Raw genomic sequence first — 11,830 nt, 5'->3', positions numbered from 1 at the left:
GGGTGCGCTTCAACTCGCCTAGGGCACCAAAATGGCTAGAGCCAGCACTGACTTAATCCAGTATACAATAAAATTTGGTCTGAATCCTAATTTTATGTAATTTTAATGAGGAATTGTTGATGTAATTATTAAGAAGAAACTTCAAATTTATTTGAAAATTGAGATTTCCCAGCGGGAAAGAAACTAAAACATTGCTAGCTCACAGGGAAAATCTCAAAGTTTTCAGGCGTTTTTGCTCAAATTCAGTTTTTTTTTTTGTTGTTGCTACTGCTCAAAAAAGTGCTTCAAAATGTTGTTTTCTGATTATATTTCAGACAGTTCATTCAAATGATGCATTGATAAGGCGTTAATTCATTATGTTTTGACAAAATGCATTTTTGCAAACATTTTAATAAAAACACTGTATTTGCCTCTTTCTCCATATCCCATTTTTAGACTTAATCCTCATTCCAGTGTGATTGGTCACAAATTACAAAATAACACACCTGCAACTTCTGCAGGGTCAGGAAGGGGTAGAGAGCTGAGCATCGTTTCCATAGCCACATAAGCTCATCGTTGAGGGCCATGTCTGCAGGAGGGCACTGGCCGGTGTAATTGGTTAACTGTGTTTGAGGAGGATCCCTGTTGTAACAGCTGGGGTAAGAGGAGAATCCCCACAACGCTTTGGGCCTCAACCTTTTGACCTCCCGTAGAGTCTCCACCATAACCGACTGAGCTGCAGCCTCAAAGTCCACCTGTGTCGAGACAAGTTGATCTTTCAGTTCACTAAAAACATTTGCTTGGTTTTTATCAGAAGAGCTTGCAACTTATAGTCCACTTAAACATCTCAGATTCATTTTGAACACTTTAAATCAGTGGTGTCCAAAGTCAGTCCTCAAGGGCCGGTGTCCTGCATGTTTTTGGAGCTGCCCTGGTTCAACACAGCTGAACCTAAGTAGTGCTTAATTAGTAGGCTTCCTCAGTATGCCATCATGGTCTGCAGAGGCCTACTAATTAAGCACTCAGGTTCAGCTGTGTTGAAGGGCAGCTCCAAAAACATGCAGGACCCCGGCCCTTGAGGACTGACTTTGGACACCACTGCTTTAAATTCATATTTAACTCTTAGGACACTGAAAAGGTCTTGAGCAATCTCTCTTTTTTTAGTACTTTGCTTCCAAGCAGCCAGACCGAAACGTGGACCTAATTAATATTTCTTAAAAATCAGCTTAAGTCCAAATAACAATTTTGAAAGACCTTCAAAAACCATGAAGACCTACAGTTTATCCATTTTTAAGGTTACAAGAAAATCTTTCTCTTGGGAATCAAAATGAAATAGAACTTTAAAAAGTAGTTTTTACACTTTTGCACAGTTCTGTATGTGTCAAAACTAATAGAAAAGAAAAAGGGTATGACTAAATAGCACAAACCTTAAGTTTTAGTAGAAGACAAAAGTAGCCGCTTTGCTTTTTTGTCTACATTTATTCCCACACTCTAGTTTTTTTTAACCTTTTCAGTAATCTTCCTTCTATAACGTTCACTCTGATGCTTATATTTAGAATATTTCCTTTTTATTAGGACTTTTCTTACCCGTGACCACTTCTCCACTTCGTCAGTGGTCCAGCTGGGGAAAAAAGTCTTCATCAGTTTCCTCGATGCCTCCTGGTACATTGCTTGTTTCTCTCGGTTCCTGGACCACTGGGGTACCCACTCTGCCCAGCGCAGCACCCCAAGTCCAAGATACCTGGGGGCTGGTAAAGCTGCCTCCAAGTCTTGCTGTGTCTTCTGGACGTGGCTGTCCAAGCGCGTGTGCTGTGGAAGCCCCCCATTAACTGGTGTGTTTTTGTCTATAAAGTATGGGTAGTTACCCAATGTATTTTCATAAAAGACAGCTACTCGCCCCTCTCGTTCCATGCTGAAAGAGGTGGGATCTATCCGGTTGGAGCAGGAAGAGTCACTGATGCCCCAGAAGATGATAAAAGGTTGTCCAGTCAGGAGAGGTGGACGGGCAGGCTGAGGTGGACCGGCATTACAAAGCCCAGCGAAGGCAGCAATCAAGAGGAGGAGGAGGGATGATGAAAACGTAGAGTGAGTCAGATGATTGATGTGTTTCAGTTTTGGTTGAGGTTGTGTATCTGGACAGAAAGGCAGTTCAGTCCACTCCATTGAAGTAGCTCAGCTGTTCAGGCTGTCCTTGCCAGTCATCTTTCTAAAAAAAAAAACATAGGTCACATGTTAAAGTACCGGTGACATGTGTATACTATAAATACAAAAAAATCAAAGAAAACATTGTTTTATTTAAGAAATTTCACATAATACACTTGATTTTGCCCATTTTGTTACATAACTAGCTTTTTTTTAACTTGGCTCAGCCAAGGTGAAACAGGAAGTGACATCAAAGAGGAACACTTTAAGAAAGGAACCTCCCTGGTCTTTTTTTATTGAAACAAATTTGAACTTTTACTGTACTTAAACTTGCTATGATAGTGACTCAAACGCAATCTAAAGAAACATCAGATTCTTCTCTACCGTCTATGTTGCTAGTTATCGGAGCAAATCTCTGTTCTTCCCCTTTGACATCACTCCCTGTTTCTTTACATGTAAATGCCTGAACAACTGTTTGTCTTAGCAGCGTAAATTTTTATTCATTTAATTATTTTTGCAGTTCACGATGAATGTTATAAAAAACACATTTATATTTAATTCAAAAGTTTGAAGTCACAGGCACTTCAAATTTGTATATTATGATATGGGCATGGCAACGAATTGAACTTTCTTTGCCACTGCACTGCAGACGCACATATTTGGATTACAGAGATTGCAGCTAAAACTGGTCTGTGTAAAATAGTTATACCTATATTATATTATAATACTGAATGCTGATACCTTGTTGGTTTGATGACCGAAAGTGGATGTAGCCTAATAAGTATTTGAAGAAGGAGGAAAAGAACTGGACATGTAATGCTTGATTTGTTTCTTGCCATTGTTCACTTGTGAAAAACATTGTCATCCAACAGCCTGCTGAACATTGTCTCTGTGCTCTAACGTCTTTCGCAATACCCATTCTATGTTTTCTGGTAGCCAAACGCAACTTTGGTTCTTTATAGTTCAGTAATATTTGGTTTTGTGATATGAAGGTAAAGTGATCTTATTTTGCTAAGTTAATTGAATGTATCAGCTCTACATGATGCAGGATAATCTTGAAAATTCACTTTGAAAATGCTTGAATCTCTGGTACAGCTCTGTAATTTTATCCTCTCTTGAGGATGATGTAGTTTAAATTTTCAAACTTGTCTCAAACTCAGAAACTTAATGCCAAATCTGTTTGTAAAAGGCACACAGCGGGATACAACTTGAGCCCCCATTTTATTCTTTTTTTACTCTATCCTATAATTGTTTGCAGTTTTGCTAATTGGTGACAAAAAAAGTCAAAGTTTTATATTTTCCAGCTTTTTTTCTTTCTCCGGATTATTTTCACACATTTTTTAGACAAAAAGTTTAACAGTTGCTTGTTAGCAGTCACATTTCTCTTCGGGAACCTGCTCTCTAACAAGCCATTAAAAAGGGAAATGTCCCACTGTGTTAGACGTGACTGGTGGAGACCGTATCTACAGTTTTAAATGCCACAGATTGGTCTAACATGCTGTACAATACGCTACTTGTTAACAAACACACGAGAGCGAACGTCTGCATTGTCTGCCTACCTCAAGTCCTTCCGTTAATATTATTTCACCACAAAAATACCTCATGTTTTTATGTTTTTTTTATTCCTAAAGCTTCCTTTAATTTGGTCTGTGTTACCTTTTTTTTTTTTATTTCAATAGGTGTAATCCCATCATGTTATATGTAATCCTTCTCTTACTGCTGGTAGTGAGTGGTAAACGTGAGAAGTGGCTAATCTGTTCCGGATAAGCCTCTTCTCTGTGTTTACTTTTCTGTTCGCTCAGGTTCTTATCTTGTTCCTGCTGCCTTCAAATAAAAAAGAACACCTGAGATTACATTTGAACCAGTTTCTGATATATCAGCCTTTTATTTTGCAGTTTTTCAAAATATTTTTTCCAATGAAGGAAACAGGTTAACCATAGATTTTTAGTTTAGTTTTAATAGCAGATTATTTTGGTATTTGTTGTTTGATTAAGGTTTAGGAATAACTGATTTCAGCGTTTTGTCCTTGAGGGAATCAGTTCAGTTTTAAATGAAGAAATATCTCATATTTGTGTCGTTTACAGCTTACAGTTAATGTGTGTCCTCCTCCTACCATAAAAGCCTTTACGCTGCGTTAATTACACAAGAAAATGTTTTGACCTGCTTCACATTTGATTTCATTTGAGGCTTTGTGCTATCTAATCATGGTTTTACGGTTGCAACAAAACACCCGCCTAAATGGGTTCTGATTAAACTTCGAAATGCCAAACCTTGCAACGCTGCGATCAGCAAAAGAAAATCCTTAATTCTGCTAATATTTCACACAATGTAGTGGATTCAATGTTTTCCTACCTTTTGCGAGGGCGAAACGAGAGGATTTCTGTGATGTTTTGAGATGTTTAGCCTTGGAAAAAGCAGTCTGAAGTGTGTTACGTTCTAAAAGTTCTTCTGCTCCACGGTTTATACAGCTTTGTAAGAGCTGATGAGGACGTGAAAGCGGCTATAATTAGAACGATCAATTTGTCGTTCCAACACGAAGCCAGCAAAATCTCATTTCAGCCGGGCTCCAGCAGGTCAGTGTGGTGACTCCAGTTAAATGGATTAGCTGGAAATCATAGCATGTTTGATAACAGAGGAGCCAATGCCACAGTTTGTGACTGCATCACTCAGACATGTTGACAGGAATACAAGACTTTTTCCCTGGATTCAGTTAGAATAATACAACAGTACCGATTAGATTCTTTATATATTCTTTATTTAGTCCTCTTTTAAACACAGATAAGAACTAAATGTATGACTGACTAAATCTGAAATAAATACAGAAATATTATTTAGTTTATGGTTAATGATGACTTTAAGCAGCTTATTTTCAGACATTAGTACCGTGCTATGCAACTAAATTGCTCAGTTACTTAAAGCCAACAACTCAGAGACTGGAATTTAGTTATCGTATTTATCATAAATTTAAAGTTTACCACATGGGAGTCACCCGCGGGCCAAATTGTATTTGACACATGTGCTATAATCAGTGTGCATTGCCAATGCAATGCACACTATTGTGATTCGTTTCCCATCTAAGTCATCTCAACTTTGCCATGCTTCTCCTCCTGCATACTTTGTCCTAGAGCTGCCATTGNGTGTGTGTGTGTGTGTGTGTGTGTGTGTGTGTGTGTGTTAATCTTCTGTGTGAGGCAGGACTTTTGGGTATGGTGGCCCACATGATGTTTACAACAGCCTTCCAGCTGACCGTCAGTCTGGGACCAGAAAACTGGAAACCTCAAACTTGGGACTACAGCTGGTCTTACATGTGAGTGAGATTTTTTTTTTTTTTTGTCTAGGTACAAGACTAATAAACAAAAGTTCAACTGTTGTTTTTACAAGTGTAATGAACAGAGTTGAAACTACGAAGAGATTGACTCCAATAACAAATAATAACTGAGGTCTACATGGTATTTCCTGCAACAGTGCTTTAACATGTCCTCTTATAAACACTGAAATTACTCTGTGTACGACTGACTGAGTGTAAAATAAAACATACAGAAATTCTATGAAAAAGTAAGAGTTTTACTCACTGTTGAGTTGTGGTGAATACCTGCCATCTTAAATTTTGAACTCTCCCATTTTCAGACAGGGAATTCCCATTGGAGGGGTGTTCCAGTTTAGATTCACGATTTGTTAGTGAGAAATTTCCACTTCCTTGTTCAACTGAGCCACAGAGAAATTAGCTGGTGAAAGTGCAGAGAAATGGAGATTTTACACAGCAAATTTCCCCAGCTGCCAGCTACTTTTGAGCCCTGTGCGCCTCCACTTAGTGGTGGAATGGCATCATTTTTCAGGTAACATAATCAATGCATTATGGGAGATGTAGTTTATGGTCAATGCTGGCTTTAAAGCAACATACGCTCATTTTAACAATTAGTAATACATCTTTGAAGCTTTCGCAGACCATATAAAGTGCTGTGGCTGGCCAACTTTGGCCCATGGGCCTTGAGTTTGACAGATGTGATTTAGAAACATCATTCAATAGAAATAGGCACTATTAATAAAACTAGATTAAAACATGTGATTATCTGAGGTCAAAAAGAAGACAATTTTGCTGTTTTGCATCTGCATAGCTTCGTCACATTTGGGCTCAAAAACCATGTACACATCATCGGAGTGTCATGAAAGTCAGTCAGTATTTAGATGAAATAATATATTAGTGCTTTCTACCTTTGACTGAGTGCTGTGAGCCTGAAAATGATTTTTAAGCTTGTTGATAGGGCAACTGTTTCATCACCCATAAACGGTAAAAGGAAATGGCAGAAACCATTCAATAAAAAAACATGGTGAAAGAGTGACTTTTTGGCTACTTCATATTAAAAAAATCTAAGCAAAATACCCCCTGGAGAGTGATGAAGTATGGAATAATAACACRATGCACACTGCAAAACATAAACCTGTGGAACACTTACAGTACATCAGCCAAGACGCGGAGCATGTCACAAACCTACGTTGTGTCTTTCTATGCAGAGTTTGCACGTTCTCCTTGTGCTTGSATGATTTTCTCCGGGTACTCTGGTTTCCCCTACAACGCAAAAATARGTTCAATAGGTTGCAATAGGATGTTTCTACACCTTGATTGGAGTTCACCTCTGGTAACATGAACATGAATTGGATGAGAGTTGAAAAGGCAGACGCCMCGATAAGGCCCCCTACTCACTGCAAGAAATAAAAGTACAAACCATGAAGTGAAAAGAACAGCCTGCAGAACTCTGAGACAGGATCATTGCGAGGTTCAGATCTGAAGAAGGCTACAAAGTAAAAAAATATTTTGTTGCACTGATGGTTCCCAGGAGGCAGTGGCCTTCATGATTTTCAAACTGAAGAATTCTGACACAGTAAGAACTGTTTCTGAGAGCTGACTGCCCAGTCACACTGAGCAATCAAGGGAGAAGGACCTAAAATAACCTGCTGACTCTGAATGAGCTTCAAAGTTCCTTTGTGGTGATGACACTATGTTTCATATGGGCTATCAGAGCTGTGGGKCTTCACTGATCTGGCTTTGTGACAAAGTGGTGAAAAAAAAGRCTCTCCTCAGTAAAACACCTGAAGGACTCTCAAACTGTGAGGRTCAAGATTCTCTGATCCGATCAAATCAAAAACTGAATTGTTGGTCCTCAGTTCTAACCAATATTTCAACACTACCCCAACYGTGAAGCATGGTGGTGGCAGGATCATGCTGTGGGAGTGTTTTTCAGCAGCAGAGACTTGGAGACTAATCCGAGTTGAAAGAAAGCTGAATGGAGCAAAGTACAGTAACATCTTCAAGGAAAACCTYGTCCACAGAGCTCAGGACCTCAGACTGGACCATGTGTTCACGTTTGAACATGACAATGGCCTAACAAACACAACGAAGACAAAACGAGAGTGGCAAAACAATTTTGTAAATCTTATTTAAACACTGTCAGACATCACTAAAGAAATKTGATAAAAGGTTTCACCAATGATCTACATCATTCATACCCAAAGGCAGGCTCCCAACCTTCAGMGGGGTCATAACAGATTTTTTTATGGGTCACCAAATTCATTTCTTAAAACCGCTCCTGCAGTTCATCATTAAACCATACGAGGGAGCCTGTCACTTGTTTYACTGCGGTCATATGCCCATTAACAGACACAGAAAATCCACTATATTGAACTTAGTCGCCTAGGAAAAGAAATGAAGTTTTGGCTAATATAAAACACAAACACTGAGAAAGAACAAGCTACAACTTATGGACACCACACTATAGAGCAGTGATTCCCAACCAGGGGTACGTGTACCCCTAGTGGTACACGAGCATATTAACGGGGGTACATGGAAAATTTCRCAGGTGTGTAAAAAAATGTTTAAAAAATAGGCCTTATAATTTTCGCAATGCGGAAAATGCAGAATTGTGAAATTGACTAAACAAAATTTTTTCCTGTTTAAAAAAAATTGCTAATTTGGGTGAGTTTCTGATGTATTTATTTATTTTTATTTATTTATTTACATGTTTTGTTATTTCATTTGAATTACAGGAATACACAAAAAATATACATGCATGTATTTTTGGACAATACAATGTATTTTGGACGCTGCTGCTTCTGGCTTATTTATTATTCGTTTTCAAGGCAACATATTTATCTTTTGTTTAATTTGAGTTTAAAAGAATATAATGTCTGAGAATTAAATGTTCAAGTTAAGGGGATTAAATAAAAAATAATAATTTATACAGTTGTACATTATAGTTTCGGAGAATCATTATTACATTTGACAGAGGGGGTACTAGTGCTATGACAAAAAGGCTCAGGGGTTTCACAAGCCTAAAAAGGTTGGAACCACTGATCTAGAATATTTTTTTTATGTAGAATCTGAATGTGCATAATATCTTTCAATGCTACAAACTGCAATAATTAATTTTTTATTTTCATATCTCACTTCCTTTCCATGTAAAATTAAAAGAAAATACTGTGTTTAGTAACAGTGACATTAAATTCTATGGTAATTTGTTTTCATTTTCTCCTTGAGCTCTGTGCTGATTTATTATTGTGAAAAATACAGTAGTTGTATCTTCACACGTTTGGCTATGTTCTCATTTTCCCCATTGAGTCTTTTAATTGTGTTTTGCATACTTTTTTTCCTTTTCAGAAGGTGGTTTTAATAACCGCATCAAGAGATAAATTAAACATGTTGTGACTGGTCTTAATCACCTGTGACAATTTGGGAGGCATTCTTTTTACGATCACCAGCGTGGAAAGGAGAGCATTTTTATATGGAGGAGATAAATTTACACGACTGTCAGGTAGATATTTTTTTCCTGCTACAACTGTTAATTAGCCCACTTAAAAGCCCCCCCTGAAGATCCCAGTTGACCACTCTGACTCGTGATGGAGGTATATGACTACACCGCAGCAATTGCAACACGAGCAGCTCCTCTTCCTTTTGTAATAAAATTGGTTCCTGGGTGGCTCTGGATCTATTCAACAAAAATAAATTTCACTATATATACCTAATTAAACCCCCACCTTAGGTTCTTACTTTGTTGAAATATTAATGCAGTAAAAAGGCAACGATAAACTAAACTGCTGTTCCGTCAAACTGCAGCACTGAAAGTTAAACATCCAGTAGATTCCAAGCCCCCCAAAAATAAAAGCTAAGCATATTAATATAAAAAAAAAAACATGATCTAAAAGACTTTTGTCTCTGTTACATGTTTCTTTAAGCTGGTGCCTGTTTGGTGCGGTCTCCTCAGATGAACCTGGTCAGACCTGATTAGTTAACTAGTAAAGAGGATGGAAGGAGACAAGGGTCACTCGTTTTTTCACACTCTGTTGCAGGAGGTTGTTGACGTTCCTCTTTTAGTTTTTAGTGACGGGACAAACCATGTTTTGTTAATTTATGTAATGTTTAGTTTGTTGATTGGTTCAGCTGTTGTTGGAAGGAGTCCAAATCCTGTGGTTGACTCTGATCCCGAGTGGTTTTCCATCAGGGTTTTTGTAGGTGGATCCTGTTTTTATCTTTGTGTAGTCATCTGTGCCGCCAACCACTTCTCCCTCAGTAAGTACTTTACTAGTTATCCTGCCACACCCATCTACACCTGTGCCCTGTGTCATCAGTCACAGCTGCAGCCACTTATTAGCCCCTTTCCGTTATAGTCTCTCAGCTTCACCTCGCTCATCTGTACATGTCTAGTTGTACGGACTGTCTGTAAATTACACGGATTTCACAGATATGTTTTTCAAAAGCTCAGCTTCAAATTTATTTCATGTCTCACATTTAAAATTAAACCATCTCCCAACCTTCTCTACCACTAGAAAGAAGTTCCCCACCTCTCCCCGTCCTCCTTCCCCTGCTCCTCTGCGCTGCAGACGCTATCATCTCCACCCAACCATCTACCCAATCTAGCGATAGGGCAATCAGACATCTGCATTTCCACCAGTCAAACATCACAGATAAGCAATAAAAACATCCAAAATAAATTATTTAAAAAATACATACCCATATTTAACAAATGTAATCATGCCCACCCTTCTACTCCCACAAAACAGAAGCAAACTCTTTCTTTCCCAGCATCCAACAGTCCGCTTGTCCCCCCTGCTTACACCATGTCCGGTTCTCCTCGAGGTTTAGCAGTGCAGCCAGCCTGCTTTTGTTTTGTTAAATAAACCAATGCTTTATTTTACTCAAGCTCCTCAAGTGGGGTTGAGGTGAGAGCTCCAACACACACACCCACCAACTGATAAGCTACAACGCTGAATGTGAAACCCTGGCATCGGGAGGCGAGGAGATCACCGTAACGTGATGGCGAACAAACCACCGTCCTCCAGAAGGTGTGACTCTGGTCGAGCTCCTCCTCAGTTCATCGCCCCGCTACCCTCCAGGGTCGAGCCACTCTTGTTCACAGTGATGCCATCATGGCTGCCAATGGGCCAAGACCCCCATGGCACCAAGATCCACACCATCCCTTCACCCGAGCTCATTCTGCCTGTGGTCTCCGAGAGGGTGCAGACGGGTCTCTCAAGTCCTTGTATCCAATTGATTTGATTTGTTATGGAAAAGTCACATGAATTATCCATTTAAAGTGTTTACTATAGCTTTGCGTTGCCTAAACATTCACTAAAATACAAAGAAAACCCCACGTTTCATAAAGTTCAGACGAGTTTAACTTACCGTTTTATGTTCTTGTATTTAGTCTTAATTTTTTGTCAGGCCAACATCTGAGTTTCTGCTCCTGGCTGTGAAATGCTTTATTCTTCTGTCTTCAGTTATATTCTTTACTGTCGCAGAAAAAAAAAATACAAAAAGAAAACCCTACAAAGAATCCTGCAGGATTTATGAGAGCATAGAAGAGCTGTTCATGTATAACGTGCAACTAAAAGGCTCCTGACATCCGGAGGAGGCAGATAGAAGAAAAAAAAAACAAACTGAGGGAGGGAGAGAAGAAGATGAAAGGCCAGAAATAGACAAGATAATTAAAAGGTGTTGGGAGAGGAAGAGAGGGTGAAAAACCAAGATGGAAAGATATAACGGAGGAAAGAAAGGAAGCCGAAGAGAGATTGGGAAGTCATTTAAGGTCTGTCCCGGGGGATTGAAGGATGCTCAGGCAGGAACATGTGTGTTTGTGTGAGACTTCACATTCACAGCCAGGTTAAGCTTCCTTTCTGAGAGACGGTAAGCAGGGTCAGTGTAGACCATGCTGGCTCACATGACCAGCGACGCTCCCAGTAATCCAGTAAGCCGCTGCTTGTCCACTTCTGCTCCTGACTAAACAAAGACCATCTTCTCTTCTCTTTTAATTAACTGTAATTTTTTAAGTTTCTTAAACTTCTCCCCCCGTCCCCCCTGTTCCTTTCTCTCAAATCCCCAATCAGCCTAATCTACTAGTTGACTTCATGACTGACTTAGTTGTGTTGTGTTGATCCTTGGACATTCTGCCTAAACGGGTGTTTGTACTTCATATAACACTGTCATAGTCAGAAAATAACACATTGCTTTTGTTTTGTTTTTTTTGTTTTTTTTTTACATAAAGAAATCTGAATGAATATTTTTGTTTTGAGTGGTTTTTGCTCATTTGGCTTAAAAACTCTGAACCAAAGTTTAATAATCTTTTTATTACAAAAATTTTATGAAATATTTATGTATTGATTTGTTAAAATACTTCTGCTAAAAGTCTTTTAGTGCACAAGCATGCAATCACTCTACAGC

General features: G+C 38.8%; 2 protein-coding genes across 2 annotated transcripts in view; one reads left to right on the top strand and one right to left on the bottom strand.

The window, feature by feature from the left end:
* Nucleotides 1–11,830, top strand: part of LOC106531730 (germ cell-specific gene 1-like protein) — a 50,874-nt gene that overhangs the window by 33,366 nt on the left and 5,678 nt on the right. Inside the window, exon 4 of the mRNA XM_014027646.1 lies at nt 5,317–5,428. Within this exon, the coding sequence (XP_013883100.1) occupies nt 5,317–5,428 (112 nt within the window). The remainder of the gene's footprint in view (nt 1–5,316; nt 5,429–11,830) is intronic.
* On the bottom strand, nt 486–11,602 carry LOC106531729 (hyaluronidase-2; the record flags this gene model as incomplete). The annotated part of the gene is given in 3 exon segments (XM_014027645.1): nt 486–734; nt 1,567–2,185; nt 10,796–11,602. Coding segments are annotated over 2 exon segments (825 nt in total), but the record flags the coding sequence as incomplete, so codon positions are not given.

Source organism: Austrofundulus limnaeus, unplaced genomic scaffold, assembly GCF_001266775.1.
Source record: "Austrofundulus limnaeus strain Quisiro unplaced genomic scaffold, Austrofundulus_limnaeus-1.0 Scaffold668, whole genome shotgun sequence".
Taxonomy (NCBI): domain Eukaryota; kingdom Metazoa; phylum Chordata; class Actinopteri; order Cyprinodontiformes; family Rivulidae; genus Austrofundulus; species Austrofundulus limnaeus.
The sequence above is the reverse complement of the archived record's forward strand: the minus strand, read 5'-3'. Positions and strand labels throughout refer to the sequence as shown.